This window comes from Barbus barbus (assembly GCF_936440315.1).
Source record: "Barbus barbus genome assembly, chromosome: 29".
Taxonomy (NCBI): Eukaryota; Metazoa; Chordata; class Actinopteri; order Cypriniformes; family Cyprinidae; genus Barbus; species Barbus barbus.
This window is the reverse complement of record NC_136757.1, coordinates 14,119,398-14,138,547: the sequence shown is the minus strand read 5'-3', so window position 1 is coordinate 14,138,547 and position 19,150 is coordinate 14,119,398. Positions and strand designations below refer to the sequence as shown.

General features: G+C 38.1%; 3 protein-coding genes across 9 annotated transcripts in view; 1 reads left to right on the top strand and 2 right to left on the bottom strand.

The window, feature by feature from the left end:
* Positions 1-46: 46 nt before the first annotated feature.
* Positions 47-4,670, bottom strand: LOC306849490 (SWI/SNF-related matrix-associated actin-dependent regulator of chromatin subfamily B member 1-A). Of its 2 annotated transcripts, none has more exons than XM_079384557.1 (9): positions 4,521-4,670; positions 4,075-4,186; positions 3,831-3,960; positions 2,920-3,057; positions 1,751-1,878; positions 1,472-1,638; positions 1,101-1,291; positions 628-759; positions 47-425 (listed from the first exon to the last, which is right to left on the bottom strand). In XM_079384557.1, exons 1-9 carry the CDS (start codon positions 4,602-4,604, stop codon positions 386-388), a joined length of 1,122 nt encoding a protein of 373 aa, XP_079240683.1. In that variant the 5' UTR covers positions 4,605-4,670; the 3' UTR covers positions 47-385. The 2 variants fall into 2 exon arrangements, with proteins under 2 accessions (XP_079240683.1, XP_079240684.1); XM_079384558.1 differs by having other exon boundaries at positions 3,831-3,939; positions 4,521-4,643.
* Positions 4,671-4,682: 12 nt separating this feature from the next.
* LOC306849488 (uncharacterized protein) lies at positions 4,683-16,661 on the top strand. 3 transcript variants are annotated; one of them, XM_079384552.1, is made up of 7 exons: positions 4,683-4,854; positions 4,985-5,136; positions 5,652-5,768; positions 6,112-6,264; positions 9,754-9,926; positions 10,077-10,180; positions 11,102-12,393. In XM_079384552.1, the coding sequence occupies exons 1-7, from the start codon at positions 4,728-4,730 to the stop codon at positions 12,181-12,183; spliced, it is 1,908 nt and encodes a 635-aa protein (XP_079240678.1). In that variant the 5' UTR covers positions 4,683-4,727; the 3' UTR covers positions 12,184-12,393. The 3 variants fall into 3 exon arrangements, with proteins under 3 accessions (XP_079240678.1, XP_079240680.1, XP_079240679.1); XM_079384554.1 differs by lacking the exons at positions 9,754-9,926; positions 10,077-10,180; positions 11,102-12,393 and adding an exon at positions 14,257-16,661 and having other exon boundaries at positions 4,686-4,854; XM_079384553.1 differs by lacking the exons at positions 4,683-4,854; positions 4,985-5,136; positions 5,652-5,768; positions 6,112-6,264 and adding an exon at positions 7,029-7,318.
* LOC306849487 (ral guanine nucleotide dissociation stimulator-like) overlaps positions 16,392-19,150 on the bottom strand; it is a 28,688-nt gene continuing 25,929 nt past the window's right edge. For all 4 annotated transcript variants that reach the window (XM_079384551.1, XM_079384549.1, XM_079384550.1 and 1 more), the window contains exon 17: positions 16,392-18,477. In XM_079384551.1, coding sequence (XP_079240677.1) covers positions 18,302-18,477 — 176 coding nt within the window. In that variant the 3' untranslated portion in view covers positions 16,392-18,301. The remainder of the gene's footprint in view (positions 18,478-19,150) is intronic.

Sequence of the window (19,150 nt, the reverse complement as noted above, 5' to 3'; positions counted from 1 at the left end):
TGCATTGCAAGTTTTGGGAACAAAAAGCATTCTAACAGATTTTCTTAATCTTAATTTTATTTAAAAGCACATTATGTTTACAAAATGGCATCTATACACAAACACAAAACAAGACAAATAAGGATACCATAAAATATTCTCAACATTTCAAGACAGAGACTGTCTGTCTCCAAGATGACAGATACTGGGTACAGGGGCAGGTCACGACACTGGAGACTGGAACAGATGCTGCTTTAGTTTATAGTATGTTACTCTGATCTGGAGGGACTGGATCTGGACTGGCCAGTGGAATGTCTCTATGTTTTTACGTCAGTAACGCTGGGTTGTAGCTCTATTGGTATTTGAATCTTCAGATTTTCATGGTTGTGGGAGGGGGCTGATATTTTCACCATGCTGGGGCCGTGTTTGCAAGTCGTCTCATTCGCCTGAAACAGAAAAAGTTTGATACGATGACTGAAATAGTCACAACACCTCCAACATCTCCAAATAAAAATCTGTACAAAGTATTAATATAATTGGTCTTATAGAAATAATAGTTTGTCACTGACATATGGCTTATCGCTCTAGTTGGTACACATCTGCTATTGGGCAGAATGGTATCTTAAGTAAGACAGTTAATTCTCTTACCTTGTGTTTCTGTCCTGGTCCCTGATCTTCTTCTCCATCTCAGCATCTGTCAGTGTTTCCAGTAGTGGACACCACTGGTCAGCATCACCTGTGTTCCGGATGGCAATCTCCACCGTGGGAAGAGGGTTCTCACTACAAAAAGACAAATTGTTTATTTGAGCCAGATTTTTTCTAGTAGTTACACAAAACTCAGCTAATTTTACATCTTCCTCCCAGAGGAAGGCCATGCCCATGTTGTGAACACTTTTCTATGGTCTTTAGCATATAAAAGTCAAACTCTAAAAATATATTTGTAACCATATGGGGACTATAAACATACAGCAATTTAATAATGCACTAACACTTCACTTTTTACCACATTTTATCTCTGAAAAAGCTTTAAAAGGATTTATATTCAGCCTGGACTGTGATAAAGTGTTCTTTAATAAAGGATTTGAGTGTGTGTGTGTGTGTGTGCGCACACAAGTCTGAACCTGAAGGCGTAGGTCCTCTGATGCCAGCTGAGCTGGCCGCGTATGCTGTATGCGATAGTGGTGACAAACTCTCCTCCCAAGCCCAGTTCAGAGCACAGCTTCAGAGCAAACTTTTCAGGAGAGTTCTCCTTCTCAGACATGTCCCATTCAAACTGGTCTACCAGCGATATGTTCCCAACATGGATGTTTAACTACAGAGATAAAAACAAGAGCAATCAAAAATCATGATAATCTATTTTTATTCAGCTGAAAAATAACAAAATGATACTACTATTTTCATGCATACCACCAGATGGTCAAATTAATTGAATAATAAGCTCTGATGTTTCAAGATAGGATTATTGATATCAAGGACAGAATGACGCATGTACCTTGATGATGACTCTCTGGTCCATCTGCTCATCCAGTATGCTGTCTGTGGGGTAGGACTCTATCTGCTGTCTGATGGCCGAGGCAATGGCTGGAACAAAGGTCAGTGGGCTCAAATCCAGATCGTCACAAAGGATTTCAGCAAACATCTCCGGAGTCATTAGCTTCTCTATCAGGTCAAGCAAAAAAAAGAGAGCTCAGGCTATTATGTAATGCGGAACAAAAAACATTTAAAAATAACTTCAATGGGTGCTGCTCAGGAAGTGTGTAGGGGAGTCTACCATTCATGTTCCATGTGAAAGCATCACGCAGCTTCTGCCCGTCAATCTCCATGTCCAGTCGGATGGGCACCAGGATCTCAGGCTGAGTGGCATTCTCATGGATGACCGCAGGGTCATGATCATCAAAGCTGTAATAGCACACATCCAGGGTGTAAAAAAAAACAAAATGAAACCAGTTAAATTATATACAGGGGTAGGACAAAACAATGTGATGCATAACTTGTGTAGACTACAGTATAAAAAAATTAATCTTTTTTTTTGTCTATATTCTGTAGGTTTAATATCAGTGTAGTATAAGTTCTCTTCAGCAGTGTTTAGTTCAAGCGCATAAGGCAAAATCATGTAAGTTCATTTAGCAGGAATGTCTTTAACCTTTATGTCCCAACTGTTTAATGTCTTAAAAACAATAGTCTTTACAATTATGACTGTGTACACAAAACATGGCAAGACTTCAGCAGTGAAAAAGAATAGTGGGCAAAAACCGAAAGTAAATGATAGGGACTGTCAAACATTAAGAAGAAGGATTGTGTACAAACACAGAACTATTGCAGTAAAAGTGACAGCAAACCTCAACATTCACCCTAAAGACCCTGTTTCCACAAAAAACTGAACACAAAGAGCTTCACAAAGTCAACATCCATGAAACAGCTACAATTGCTACAACTTTAATCACAGACAAACCAATGCAAAAAAAATATGGTGTCATGATTATCATGAAACCTGGACAGTTGGAGCACCAAGATAAACTGCTCTTGCCAGATAACTCACTGTGTGCGGTTTTTGGAGAGAAAAGTGAGAAGCAGATTCCCTCCTCCAAAATCTCTCAAGCAAATGGCAGATGTATTGATAGGCAACATTCAACTGGAGGCTATTCAAAAGTTGAATGAATCTATTCAAAAAAAGTTGGAAGCTCTATTAAAGAAATGTTGCCTATTTCCTCAGCTCTTCACACTATGTCAAACACTGTATATATGTGTGTGTGTGTGTGTGGGTGGACTGTCCCTTTAAGCAGACATTAAAACAAAATCATTACAGGAGTGAGTCTTTACATGTTTTCACATATGCTGTCAAAAACTGATGAATTTTACTCACTTTATAAACTGTGATGCTCAGCTCAATGTGAAATTGAAAGATTATAAAAATAAAAAAAAAAAAGAGAAAAATTTCACCAGAGCGGGAAAGTCCTTTTTTTGTCACGTCCCATTCGGTTGCGGTTAATGGTGGTGGAGCAAGGCACAGCGTCCAAGTGATGGGAACTGTTGGGAAGAGTGGGCACCCACTGACTGTTTCTCTTGGCTTTCTGCTCCCTGTAAAAAAAAAAAGTTAAATTAAAATGACCTGATAATAAACAGAAGGTTATCAATGGTGTGGATGCTAATGTAGTTATGGTTACTAGTGCTGACAACCGATTAATCGCATACAAAATAAACATTTTTGTTTGCATAAGATGTGTGTGTGTTCTGTGTATATTTATTATGTATATACAAATACACACACATACAGTATATATTTGGAAAATATTTACATGTATTTACATGAATATATTTATATTCATATAATTTATATTATAAATAAATATAATATATAAATATATATATATTTTAAATATATAAATGTAATATAATTCACTAGTGCCATCACAAAAATATTCACACTTCTTCGTGTGGCATCTTCCTATTAAAATATTTTAGTGAAAAACATATGTAGATGAATATTCAGGTTTATGTATCGATAAACTTGTCCAAAAATGGTTAAATATGATTCTTTATTTTGGACTGCTTGATGAAATTGAAAAAAAAAAAATAATAAATTAAAAAAATCACCCATAAATAGAGATATTTATATAAATATAATTTCTTGCAACAACAGAGGAAAGGAGAACCCCATCGAAAGAAGTTTACTTTCCCTAAATGTATTATTTAAATGACCTATATAATGCAACGAGACTATAATATTAATCAGTTATGAGAAATGCAATTGTTGTCATTTTTATTATGAATAACAATCCTCTTAATGAGCATGTTCAAACACAAAGCAAGTGTGAATGCATTTTCTTTATTAAAGGTGAGAAATGGTTTACCTGAGATAGGCTGGAGGTTCAGTGCTGATGGACACGGCCTTGTACTTCTCATCATGTCCCTCAAATATCTCCTCTACTTCCGAGGCCTTCAGCAGCGTCACACTGGTGGCTAAAGTGGTGTAACCGTGATCTAACACAAAACATTGCTTATACTGTAAGATAGAAAGTGCCACTTCCAGTTTACTTTAACCCTTTCAGGTCCTTAGACCTAGTATCAAATGTTTACAGTGAATCCCACACTTACCGTGAGATGATGCTACTATCTTCTTTCTCTCTTCTACTGTCGCTAGTCTTCGTGAGAGTGATGGGTAGCGCTTATATAAGGACCCTCTGAACATACGCAAGTAATTCCCCACCTAAAAACAGACATATCATGGAAAATGATATAGGACTGACTAAACAATTAGCCGTAGTTCTGCCAGTAACTGCACTCTTTATCTCTGGTAAACTCACATCGTGTAATAACACAGCTAACGTTACACCGCGAAAGATAGCCCTATACTTGATGTGCAAATCGCCGCCAGGATTGATTCTTTTCAATGAATCATAAATCAGTTAGAGATCTTATCCCAAATGACAACAATCTTAGCTAGCTAACTAATGTATTACCATTAACAGCAAAACAATATGCGGTTTATACAAACATAAATCCTCGTAAAAAAAAAAAGATTAGCGCGATAAATTGCACACCTCTGATCCAATCATGTAAAATTCTCCATCCTCTTCCAGTTGGAATTTAATAGGTTTCTGTCCGTATGTTTTGCTTAACGCCATGTTGAACGTTAGCGCGACCCGTTCCGTTGAACAAACATGCGTATTAGCGAAGCGCCGGAAGTGGCTAGAAGGGATACCGCTACAGGCGGAAGTGACGCAAGTCTTGCAAAATCTCGCGGCGAAATGCCAAACGGTTGTTGTCAAAGATTCCCCTCAAAGGGGTGTTTTGATCGTAAACTTAGGGGGTTCGAGGAGGACACGGTGACAAAGTTCATCGTTTGGACGAAAGACAAGGCTTTTGGAGTGGACGGTGAGTTTTTGTAGCGCTGAAATGACAAGATTTAAATCAGGATTTATTTGGTGTAACTTATTTCCCAAAGCTAGATATTGCGCTGAGAAAACCTATTTAAGTTACTACCGTAGTTAACTTACTTTTACAGACCCTAAACCCGTATCCAAAAAAATTAAGTGGAGACTCCAATATGTTCCATTTGACGGGATACCCTTCATGGTGGTGGGGAGGAGGGTCTACTCCTGTCACCAAGGGGTAGACAAGCACAAACACGAAAAACTGACAAGACAACTACAACTGGTATGTCAATAAACAGTTACCTTGCATGCACTTTGCCTCACACATGTGACCCTGGACCACAAAACCAGCCATAAGGGTCTTTTTTTTTTTAACTGAGATGTATAAATGACATAAAAGCTGAATAAATAAGCTTTCCATTGATGTATGGATTGTTAGGATAGGACCATATTTGGCCGAGATACAACTATTTGAAAATCTGGAATCTGAGGGTGCAAAAAAAAAAATCTAAATATTGAGAAAATCGCATTTAATTAAATGATCTTTACTTAATAACCTAATGGTTTTTGGCATAAAAGAAAAATCGATCATTTTGACCCATACAATGTATTGTTGGCTATTGCTACAAATATCCCGTGCTACTTTGTGGTCCAGGGTCATATCTCATATTATGTGGCGAGTCAGAAGTAGCTTATTGAAAAGCCTTGGTGCTAGGTTAATTCATATGCTAGTCTCTTTGACAAGTATGGGCACTAAATATCGACACAGATGAACTGTATATTGTGTATTGTCTTTAGCTTGATGACCACTCAGACCATTGTTATGAAGAAAGGCGACGTCTTCAAGACTCTAAGAAACTGGACTGCCCAGCCAGAATATATGTGGTTCATCTAATCAGATTCCCTGATTACAAGGTGTATATTTATATTTATTCAATGACTGAGCTAAGTATTTGACTATAAATGTTGTTACAACCGGCTCATTCTACTCCGTAACATAATTGAGGGAACCAGCAACAAAAAATTTTTACATTTCTTAAATTAAGTTTTAAAGCAAAATATAACTTTATATAAATATAACATAGTATGTAATGCAGTGTGTGTTGCGTGTGTAATGAATATATCAGTATGTTATATAGGTGAAGAAAAGTCACAGAGTGAGGGAGAAAGAAAGAAATGTGTCAGTATAAAGGGGAAATCAAAATAGGTATAGGTGCCTACAAGTAAGAAATTGAATTGGTATTATATGTTTTTTCAGATACCTGATGACATTCATAAACAGCGGAAGAAGACCGCTGGGCGTCTAAGATGTGCCTTAACAAAAAACCCATCAGCAGTGAAGCTTGAGGAGCAATATGTTGCCTGCTTCCCAAGGATCGAGGAGCACAAAAACCATCCTGTGTTAGGAGAGGTCAGCAATCATTTATTTTCAAGAGATCTTTTTACATGATGAATTACATTGTCAAAGAGTAGGGATGTCACGATTCACTCAACGCATGATTCAATTCATGATTTTGATTTCACGATTCGATTTTCTAACGATTTTGTTTTTTTTACAAAATGAGATTGAAGACATTATACAGTAAATGAAAAGTTGTCGTTTTATTAGGCTATTGCTGTTCTTTGTGAAACTGAAATATAACAAAACTAAATTGAAATTTTAAAACAAACCACCAAATCAAATAAGTTACACAAATAAATTTTCTCTTTCCATTTAAAATTAGAGGCAAGTTTGCAACCATTGCATTTTAATCATGATCCAAACAAAGATGCAGCATACATGCAGCATGAGCAGTTTTTAATCTAAATTAGACTGTATAATTTCGAAATTTGAAGCAAAAACAGAATGATCTGAATTTAGTATTGTGAAACTATACATAAAACATATCTGAACGAAACAGCAGACGAGCGGAATGAGATGCAAATTCACTCTCTGCCAGCAGGTGACGCTTATGAACAGCAATGAGCTAGTGTTTCTAGCTAGTGAGCTAGAGCTGCCTTATGAAATCTACTTTAACATGCATCGTTCAGAGGCAAGATGAAAAGAAAATGCAACTTAAACATTTTTTAAAGATAGTCAGTTCCCCTCAGAGATACAGTCATATAAACTCCTACTCCAATTGACCGTTTGCAAAGAGCTTGATTGACAGGTGATCTGACCAATCAGAACGCAGATATTTCTATCCACCATCTTGCCCGACAAACAAAACACAACAGGCACAGTAAACTAACGTTGGTTGTTAACATGAAAAATGTTGAAAAGGTGCTCGTATGGGACTTGCAACGCAGACAGCAGGTACCCAGACAGGCTGGGCAATGTACAGTTTCACCCATTCCCTAAACCTGCCAGAAATCTGGAGAAGTGTATGAAATGGATACGTTTGTGTGGACGGCCTTACCAGCAACTCCGTGTGGACAATCTGAGAAGTCATTCCACAGGCAAACACATCTATGTGTGTTCAAAGGTAACACAATTATACATACTGCACCTTTTTAACTGTGTAGCACAATCCTTGTTTTATTTTGTATGTTTTACAAGTTTATAACTGGAGAAATGCATTGTTAAAAGCCTTGGTTCCCCTTCAATTCCATCACTCTACATTGCTATGGGAAATACCCTTTCCTCGAATGCTACTGAAGTCTTATTGAATCACGCCAGTGAAATTGGCCAATGGCGTTCAAGCGTGCAAAATATGAACGGGAATCCACTCTGTATAAGGCAGTGCTTGTACATCATCCATTCAGAATCTTTTCCTTCAGCCAACCTTCTACGAGAAGCAAGAAGCCTATCAACAAGACTACTCACCGTGATCTACACGCTGCAGTGGACACGCTTTCCCTTCCCCTGCTGTGTTCCGGTGAGCTTCGGAAACAAGGATGACTCGCGATTGCCTCTCCTGTGCGGAGCCAATCGAGTCTTCTGATGGCCACGAATTGTGCGTCTTTTGCCTGGGTTGCACTCACGCAGAGGCGCCGCTTGGAGGGTCGGACTGCCCCCACTGCGGGGATATGAGTCTCCGGTAGAGGTCGACCGATTGATCGGCCGATTTTTGGCCTTTTTTATTTAATCGGCATCGGCCGATTGTGCTGCAAATTAGGCCGATTAATATACAGGCGCGTCTGCAAGCAATACGTGTTGCTGCCTCGTGTGGCAAGCAGATTGCCATTCCACTGGCACAACGGATAACCCTGTGATGTCCCCCTCTGCTTGCTAACTTTTTGAAGAGGGAACTACCTGGTAGGGCTGTGCGATTAATCGAAATCGAATCGCAATCACGATTTGAGACGTTGCAATTTGCTAATCGCAAAGCCTGCGATGTGGCTGCGATATTACTCTGATCCAGAGCATATGCACGACTGCCAGCCTTGAGGGACAGTCTTACTAACCAATAGAGTGAGCACACCTCCGTTCTCCCCAATCAGCACTGCTCTAGCCAACTGCGTATATGCCCACCATTTAAAAAGGGTCAGATCGAAAGTTAGGCAAATTAAAACAAAAGAAAACATATACGTATATATATATACGGGTGGTGATGGCGCAGTGGATAAGACACATGCCTTTGGTGTGAGAGACCCGGGTTCGAATCCACTGTGAGACACCAATGTGTCCCTGAGCAAGACACTTAACCCCTAGTTGCTCCAGAGGCGTGCGACCTCTGACATATATCGCAATTGTAAGTCGCTTTGGATAAAAGCGTCAGCTAAATGAATAAATGTAAATGTAAATGTACACACACACACATATATATATATATATATATATATATATACGTAAATCACGTAACGTAACCTCGGTTACGTAACGTAACCTCGTTTCCCCGAAATGAGGGAACGAGACATTGCTCTTATTGTTTTGTCACCTAGCTCAGGATCCTAGAATGCCAAGTTGCTTCAGTCAAAGATTCTTAATGGATGACGTACAAGCACTGCCTTATATAGAGTGGATTCCCGCTCATATTTCGCGCGCTTGAACGGCTTCAGTAGTATTCGAGGAAAGGGTATTTCCCATAGCAATGTCTCGTTCCCTCATTTCGGGGAACCGAGGTTACGTGAGTAACCGAGAGCGATATCTAACATTAGCAAACATTAACATTAGAAAACCTAAAGCAGTTTTCTTGACATTTCTGCCATCTGTCCTGTCCTGTGCTGTATGAATTTACTTTTAAGATACTTAATGTACTTGTCAGACTGTACGAACATGATGATCATGTCACACTATGGGATTTCAGTTGTCATTAATGTCAGACTGTACGATAGTCAAGACGAGTTGAAAACGGGTGTGCGCAAGAAAACTTGTCCAGAGTTTTACATTATCAACCCATACACGTCCAGTGACTGCGAACTGCATTGCACGCGGGACCGAAATGTTAGCTATCATGAAAAGTATATCACTGCGGCAATACCGGCGTATTTAAGAAGAATAGTGTATGCAGCTCTACACACCCACATGAAAACAGCGGCGCAACCCGTGTTTATATAGAAAAGGCAACATATCAGATGAATTCCGTGAGCGGAGGACGGGATCGCCGGAGTTTATGGCTGATAGAATAATTCTCTAGTATTAATTCGGCTCATAGCTTGTCTTGAAAAACGGAGGCAGTTTGACATTCATCGTAGGGGTAGTCACACTACAGGACTGTGTGCCAAATCTTCTGACATTGCCAGAATTTCATCGGAGGTGAAATTTGATCGCAACAGCCATTAATCGGCTGTCGGTGAACATGTCAAACCAGCGATCAAAGACTACAGATTTTAGCCTAGGATTATAGGAGTCTTTTAGTTTTTTCAAAATTTTTCTCAGATGACCATATCGTGGCCAAAATCGCACAGTGTGAGCCAGGCTTTAGACGTAATTTAGGATGACTAACGTTAAGTCCATTCCTCTGTCATTAAACTACAGCACTCCGTTGACGGCCGGCCGACACCTGCTCACTCTGATCCTCTGCCAGAATTAACATATGACCATAGTAACCTTACACCTGAGAGACGGCCGCCAAAGTTGCGAACAGTGTCAGTGCCGCCAAAGAAAAGACTTCGAGTTGACAGCAAGCCGGACAATGCCGAAAACATCAGGTGTTTCTCTATAAAGAAAAAGCAAATAACAACAACAAAGCAATATTTTTAATTCTATATACATTTGACATTACAAATTACAATTACTTGTCATATAACCTGCTAAGCATATTATTTTGTTAATATTGAATGTATATATTATATTTACAGGTGTGATCTACAAGGTGTTTCCATGGATATTACAGGAGAGATGACAACAGAATCATTCATGGAGTATACCACTACAGAGGAGAGCACTATGGTCACTAAAATGGGTATGTGTTTTGTTTTTTGTTACAATGATCTCTCTAACTGCACAGGGCTGGTGGGAAATACTCAAAAAAGAACCAGTCTAGTTTAGTTTTAATTTTTAATTTCTGCATCAAAGTGAATGCGTTCCAGATGGTTATCATTATCACACTTAACCAAAAAAAAATATCACACCATGGCATCCCAGTTACCCCATCTGTCCTATAACTTGGTAAAAGTACTCATGATTACATTTGAGACTGTAGCAGTCATTACTGTTCTTCCGGAGGTATCGACAACCTGTGTAGCTGTATTGGTCTGGGCACTTTACTTATAAAAGTCCATAGTTTTTGTCGTAGCTGCGCTGAAGGACTTTCCTGTCAGAAGATGTACCTAAATGGGCGGCACTGGGATTGATGACAAAGCCACATCTGTAGACTTGGTTTCCTGTGACTTCTGTGTATTGGGCTGCAACAACTGGCTCAAGCTCCAGGCCTCTCTTCATTGCTTTGGTTTGCAGTGTCTTCTTGCTCAGCATGCTGGTGGCAAGCTGCTCATAGTCTGCTTTCCTGGAGTATACTCTCTTGAAAGAGGATAAAGTAAGACGAGGAGAGCGGACACAGTGCCAGATGTTGTTGATGCTCTGTTGTCTGGTTTCTTTCTTCAGTGCCTCAGATTCAGAATTTGAGACCATCATGGCATTGTAGAATTCCATCTGCTCTTTTGTTAGGACTGTAAAAAAAGTGCTTGGTTATGGTGGCCAAGGGAAAAATGGAAAATCATCAGTAGGGTTTGATAGGGAGGATCTTGGCCAAGTGTTGTCCAATAATGGGAGCTACACCCACACAAGAAAATAAAAAAATATTACAATGTTTTTAAGTTATTTAAATTGTGTTTATGTCCTGTTAATAAAACACTAGTTAATAATTTCATTCTTATGTTTACAGAGTGCACAGATGACCAACTCCAGATAAAAGAAACACAAGAGGAACTGGAAAGACTGAAGACTCTTCTTGCTCAAAAAGAAGAAGAAAATGACTTGCTAAGGGACAAAATACAAACTCATCAGGCTCGTTACCCACTAACACCAGAGACTATAAATAACAGCAGTGTCCCTAACTATTTCAAATACTGCACTGGGTTCACTTACGATGAATTTAACAATTTGTGCAGATTTTTCAGACTACCAGATAATGAAACAGTCCCACAAACACACATCCTCTTGAAATATGATCAATTGAACAGGCACATCCGCCATATGCCTTTCCATGAACAATTTCTACTTGTACTTATGAAACTAAAACAAAACTTCGACCTGAAAGAGCTAGCTTTCAAATTTAAAATTGATGTGCAAACTGTTAATAATTTATTCAGTTCTTGGATTGACTTCATGTATGACAGGCTAGGTAATCTGTCTGTTTGGCCACACAGGGACATCATCACAGAAAACATGCCCGATAACTACAAAGCAGGGTTTCCAACAACTTTTGCAATTCTTGATTGCACAGAGCTAAAGATAGAGAAACCCAGCTCACTGTTAGTACAAAGTCAGACTTATTCTAACTACAAGTCTACTAACACACTTAAGTCTTTGATAGCCTGTGATCCTCGTGGCTCCATTATGTTTGCATCTACACTTTATACAGGATCAATTTCTGACCAAGAGCTATTTAGACAGTGCAAAATCAAAGATTTACTGAAAGGTCTGCTTCAGTGTGGCTATCTTAAGAGAGGTGATGGGCTCATGGTGGATAAGGGATTTCTCATTGAGAAAGATGTGAAGGAGCTTGGCCTTAAACTAAACATTCCTCCGTTTGCAAAGTCAAATCTTCAAATGCCAGTTCCAGATGTTCAGATAACAAAAAAAATAGACAAACACACAGTGCATATAGAAAGAGCAACAGCCAGAGTCAAAAATTTTAAGATAGTATCTGGTAGGATCCCTAATTCCACGTTAGGCAATATAAATCAGATATGGTTTGTGGTGTGTATGTTGTCTAATTTTCAGCAACACATCATTCAGGCATAGGCTGCTGAAGAAAGCACTAAGGGACAGCAAAGTGCTCCAGTTAACTTGTGGCCATGATTTCTCTCTCCCTGTCACACAAGTTATTATAATGAATTTGCATTCTGTATCCAATTTGTAACCTTTCAAATTATTGTTATATTGTGAATGTTTTATTTTGTAATAAACTGTGGCTGGCAGCAAATGATAATAAATCTTAATCTGTATCAAGTTTTCATCTGTATCACTGCTTTACCTGGTAGCTCAAACTACTTCCAAGAGGGTACTTTTCCTGACCTACTGCTACATGTATTGGTGGCCTGTTTGCTATGTATTTCATAGGTGTCCCTGTCAATCCTCTCATTGATTCCAAATCCTCAATTGTCACTTCAGACAAAGCTCTGCAAAATACAAAATTTACGTCTACTGGTTATAAAAATCCAGATTACTGGTACTCCAACGCTACAGTAAATTACATGGTTTATCATATTTGATATTTCTATCCTTATTTATAAAGCATGAAAAACAACTCACCTGCTATTACTGTAGTGACAGAAGATGGGTTTCCATTTCTGGTTTGCCTTCACCACCACAACAGCGGTTACGGGCAGCGGTTTTATTTTTCTCCCTCTTGGTTTATGCCACTGTTGTGGCATGCTTGTGTGGGACTGGGCTGAGATGCTGCTAATATTTTGGGCTTTACAGAGGTCCAGGGTATAGATAAGACCAATGACGTGGGCCCAGAAACCTGTGGAACTAACCAGACATTAGGGGTGCACATAGTTTTTCAGCCTGGTTCTCATAAGAGAACCTGGAGATATGTTTTGGTCCTCACACTGTGACCCACTAAACATTAACTATAAAAATAAATTGATAATAGTGATAATATTATTGCACTTTATTTATTTAGTTTTAAATAAAGTAAACAAAATAAAGTGTGATAATACTATTATATTTTAAAATAATAAGGGAGTATTAAATACAAATACAATTATTTTATAGTAAACTTAAAATAAAATGCTAATATTTACTTTTTTTATATACATATGAAATTTCATCATTTTCAAACTTAATCTTAGCAAGTAATTATATGCGCTGCCTTGTCAGTTTTCAGTGTTCAGTTTGATTAGAAAGCTTGGTTTATTACAGTTTGTCGATCTAAAACGATGATTGTGCATTAACAGCTGTCAACCATGTCCTACGCAAATGCGCGGTCTGAACTTATTTACACAGCGCATTTTTTTTATTTTGGTCACGCATGGGCACCCCTTACAGCACGTTTAGGCTAATAATGTTACCGTAGTTAGCTATTGCTAGCTAGGATGACTGACTGAATGTGACGTTATAAATGCACACTGCTTTTGCTTTTTAATGATTGTAATAGTGAATAAAGATATATGTACCCAACTTTACAGGAACAGTGTTGCTCCTATGTTGTTATACTCAGTCTCAATCGCCAGGTAAAGTAGTTCAGTTTTACCCTGTCATATAGCTTCAATCTTTATTTTGTTTTAGTTCTGTCAAATGATTAATCGCATTCAAAATACAAGTTTTTGTTTACATAGTATGAGTGCCTACTGTGTGTATTTATTATGTATATATAAATACACACATATGCATGGATATATTTAAGAAAAATGTTATAAATATATTTGTACATTTTATGAAATATATGCATTTAAATACATGTCAATATTTTTCAAATGTATACATGCATGTGTGTGTATTTATATATACATAAATATACACAGTACGCACATTATGTAAACAAATTTATTTTGGATGCGATTAATCGTGATTAATTGTTTGACAGCACTAATTTTATTTCATTTAGAGTCACATTCACATCCTATATCCCTCGAATGCATATTGCAGACCTTTCTGTCTGCAATCAACATTTTTCCAGAAGTTATTGATTATTTACATGGAGGGACTTTGTGAACGGTCAATTGTATCGTGATTTGTTTAGGATCTCAACCAATTTGAATCTTCACATATTTGTACAGATTTTCAACCGGCTTGCAGTTAATCGTTACATCCCTATCAAAGAGTTACAACCATTCTCTAAAGGAAATATGATATTATTGGTCACTTTAGGTTCGTGAGCCAGTGGACACTAGCAGCACCCCTCCCAGTGACAGCATCATTCCTCATAAAGACACCACCAATACAAAGAAAAGGCAAAGGTGTGAGAGCTTACTGCGGGAAATTTCAGATCTCACTTACCATCTACAGGATGAGCCATTTCTGGACTCCTTGACTGTTCGACTGAATGACCTTTTGGAGGATGTGAGGTGTCATACCCCTCACGATGACACCCTTCCCCTGTCTTACACACCTCCATCCAAAAAAATTAGATACCTCAAAACCCTCAGCATAATCCCCAAAAAACATCCATCCTCTGGAAAGTTTGGCAATCGTGCTGAAGCAATGAAAGCAAGCTTAAAGCCTTAAATGCAGATGTAATGTAGTTTTTTGCTTGTTGCATTGGGTTAAATATTTGCATGACATTCTTTAGTGTTTATTATTGTTCCTTGTAGTGTTCTTATTGTATTAAATGACCACAAAATAATAATTACAAAATGTGTTTTTCCGATTGTGGACGCTGATTGCCTGAGACCTTCTTCTCCTCAGTTCTCCTCCTAATTTTAAAGCGTTAATTCAACAATATCTAAAAACAGCTTTATGTTTCAAAAATAAGAACTGTGAGAGACAGAATATAAAAACAAATTCCAGAAAATCGCATTGTATGATTTTTGAATAATTAACTTCCATTTTATTGCATGAAATAAGTATTTGATCACCTACCAACCAGCAAGAATTCTGGCTCTCACAGACTTGTTAGTTTGTCTTTAAGAAGCCCTCCTATCCTCCACTCATTACCTGTATTAATTGCACCTGTTTATACTCGTTACCTGTATAAAAGACACCTGTTCACACACTCAATCAATCAGACTCCAACCTCTCCACTATGGGCAAGACCAAAGAGCTGTCTAAGGACACTAGGGACAAAATTGTAGACCTGCACAAGGCTGGGACGGGCTACAGGACAATAGGCAAACAGCTTGGTGAGAAGGCAACAACTGTTGGTGCAATTATTAGAAAATGGAAGAAATTCAAGATGACTGTCAATCTCCCTCGGACTGGGGCTCCATGCAAGATCTCACCTCGTGGAGTATCAATGATCCTGAGAAAGGTGAGGGATCAGCCTATAACTACACGGGAGGACCTGGTCAATGACCTGAAGAGAGCTGGGACCACAGTCTCAACGGTTACCATTAGTAACACACTACACCGTCATGGATTAAAATCCTGAAGCGCGCAAGGTTCCCCTGCTCAAGCCAGCACATGTCCAGGCCCGTCTGAAGTTTGCCAAAGACCATCTGGATGATCCAGAGGAAGCATGGGAGAAGGTCATGTGGTCAGATGAGACCAAAATAGAACTTTTTGGTATAAACTCCACTCGCCGTGTTTGGAGGAAGAAGGATGAGTACAATCCCAAGAACACCATCCCAACCGTGAAGCATGGGGGTGGAAACATCATGCTTTGGGGGTGCTTTTCTGCAAAGGGGACAGGACGACTGCACCGTATTGAGGGGAGGATGGATGGGGCCATGTATCACAAGATTTTGGGCAACAAACTCCTTCCCTCAGTAAGAGCATTGAAGATGGGTCGTGGCTGGGTCTTCCAGCATGACAATGACCCCAAACACACAGCAAGGGCAACTAAGGAGTGGCTCCGTAAGAAGCATTTCAAGGTCCTGGAGTGGCCTAGTCAGTCTCCAGACCTGAACCCAATAGAAAATCTTTGGAGGGAGCTGAAACTCTGTGTTGTCCAGCGACAGCCCCAAAACCTGAAAGATCTGGAGAAGACCTGTATGGAGGAGTGGGCCAAAATCCCTGCTGCAGTGTGTGTGCACCTGGTCAAGAACTACAGGAAGCGTCTGACCTCTGTAATTGTAAACACAGGTTTATGTAATAAATATTAAGTTCTATTTTTCTATTGTATGAAATATTTATTTCATGCAATAAAATGGAAATTATTCAAAAATCATACAGTGCAATTTTTATGGATTATTTTTTATATTCTGTCTCTCACAGTTGAGGTGTACCTACGATGAAAATTACAGATCTCTCCATTCTTTGTAAGTGGGAAATCTTGAAAAATCGGCAGTGTATCAAATACTTATTTGCCCCACTGTATATGTTATTTTATTTTTTTGTTTATGCACATTTTACTTATCCTAATGTTTACCCTGGCTGTATTTGTAATATTAGTAAAATATGAAAAATGGATTTATAAACATTTATCACTTTAACATTTAATTTAAATGAATTAATACCCATGTTTATTTATAAATAATACCTGTTTTAATGTTTATTACTGATGCCATATTTGGTTGTCTGACATTTTCTATAGTTGAGGGATCTAAAGTTCAAAGGGAAAGTGTTTACAGCAACATGTGGCTTGTGTAAGTGAAATAAAAAAACACTTCAGCGTCACGTTCTGGGGTCTCGGCGCCCTCCACATTTATTTGTAAGTTCTTTAAAAATGTAGTGCTTGTCTGTAGATACAAAGGTGCATTTATTAATTTTCACAACAATAAAATTATAAATAAAACAATTACAAACTTATAAATAAAAATGGGGCAATGGCACAAACTGGAATTCAACATTCAAACTTGGACATTAACATTCAGAGTTAGATTCAGACATACAAAAGGGTAAAAAAGGGACAAAAACAAATACAAAATGAAGTCTGGATATGGCACATGTGTTGAATGACAAGCTGCAGGCAGGAGAATTTCACTTCACGGTTGTAGTTTCCTGACAGCATGTTTGTCAAGAAGACATTTTAAACAGTGAAATCACCATTGTTATATAATTTTCTCTATGCATTTTGATCATTTCATAAATCATAAATTACGCACAATCTATATTTTTATTCCAGTTCAGCTGTATAGTTGGCATAGAAGCAGAAAAATTCACAAATGCTTGGTGTATTTCTTTCATTGTATTACAATATAAATTCCTCTATATCATTTCTCTCAAATGAAACCGCACACACACGAACATTCACCTCTGGCTGAGTAAACACATCTGAAATCTCTCCTGATAGGAACATCTCCTCAAATTTTCTTATCATATTAGATCACATGGTAAGAAAGCACTCATGGATTTAATTCACAATGCAAAAAGGCTTAACAGGGTGAAGCCACTCACAGTGTTTGGTACAAAAAAGCCTTTCTGTAGAGTTACAGTGTTATAATGTGAATCACAGAGAGAGGCCAGCTGCAAATAAAAGAGAACGGCTTTGGCATTGATATATTTCTTAGACTTAGATAGCAACATTTGCATTTTATATACACTAATTAGCACAAGTAATATTATTTATGCTTATTTAATAACCATAAATAACAGTGTAAATCCTGCAACCCAGACCGGTCATCTCCTCATGCTCAAATGTGACTTTAACCAAGTCACTTAGCAGTCAAAAGAGAATCTTTCAGTCTCGAGTGATCCGATTATTGCCTGAAAGGTTAGTTTCAATTTGTAATCAGTTACAGGAAAACAGGCAAGCTAAACTGGCGGCGGCAGCAACAATCAAAACAAACATTGTAAAAGAACAAAAAGCAACAAAAGTCTATACAATTGACATTGTTTTACTGTACATGTAATACTGTAGCTATACCGTGAGACTGTGATAGCAAATTTTGCTATTGAGTCCGAAGGGAGAGTCCGTTTGAGGATGAATCAATAGAAAATCCACTTTGAATTTGAAAAGGACCAAGGACTACTCTCACTTCTCTCCTGCTTTCGGGAGCTTTCTAAAGTGCTTGAAATGTCTTTGTTTAGTGTGCTCATGTGTGAACGACTGCATCTGGTAAATGCTTCTCACACACAGTGTGCCTCTAATGTGCAGTCTTAAGGCAAACCTTGTAAGAACCACAGTGGTCCTCCTGTGCCTGTCGCATAGTCCGTAGGGACAGGAAACACAGGAACAGCTTCCTGCAAGAAACGAGCAGCTCAATAATGAAATAAATCCATTAGATAAAAGATCCAGATAACACTGTCAGGGTTAATAAAGTGACTCTTGGTAATGTCCAACAGCTTCAGGCTTGCCGGACTCGGCAGAGCGCTTTCAGAAGAAGCCCTTGGGTATTTTGAACCCTTTCTGCTTCACACGTGGTAGAGTCAGGCTCGGCGAGCTCTTCGAGCGGCAGGTTTTGGGGGTGCCACGCTTTCGCAACATGAAGTCATAGTTGGCAGATGAGTTCATGGCGTAGAAAACGTTTCCGTTATCTGGGATTTTAAGTTCTGTGGAGGAAAAAAATGAAGGTTAGAAATATCAACAAGCCCAACCTTGGAATTTAAAATACTGTCAAACTTAGAACTGGAGTTTTGCAGCTTTTAGTCCACGTGTGTTAGGTTTAAGACTATTTCAATTGTAATGCACTCTAAAAAGGCCACTAAACATTTATCTGATATATATACACATTTGAAATTACAGGCTTTATTTTTCCTGGAAATTGGACAAAAATGGATATCTAAAAAAATGTTTTTTTCCTGACTAATACAAACTAGCAAGATTTTGGCAGACTGTTAAAAGCTATTGGTGATATATATATATATATATATATATAAAAAAAGGTAGGGATGCACTGATAATACAATTTCGGCCGAAACTGAATGACCAATAATTATTTTCATTTACATTCATATGGCCGATAACTGATTAATACTGGATATTAAAATGTCCTGTATTAATTGGATATTAATTGGTCTACACAAGAAAATTTACAGTCTCACAACATTATAATGTACAGTATAAAAAATGGATATTAATTTGTATAGTGTTTATAATAATTGGTTAAAAATTAAATAAAGAGAGCGTTATATGATGGCAATTTAAATATTTCCACTATTGTTACAAACATTAAACATCCAAAAAAAAAAGCATCAGATACTGATAAATTAAAAAAAAAAAAAA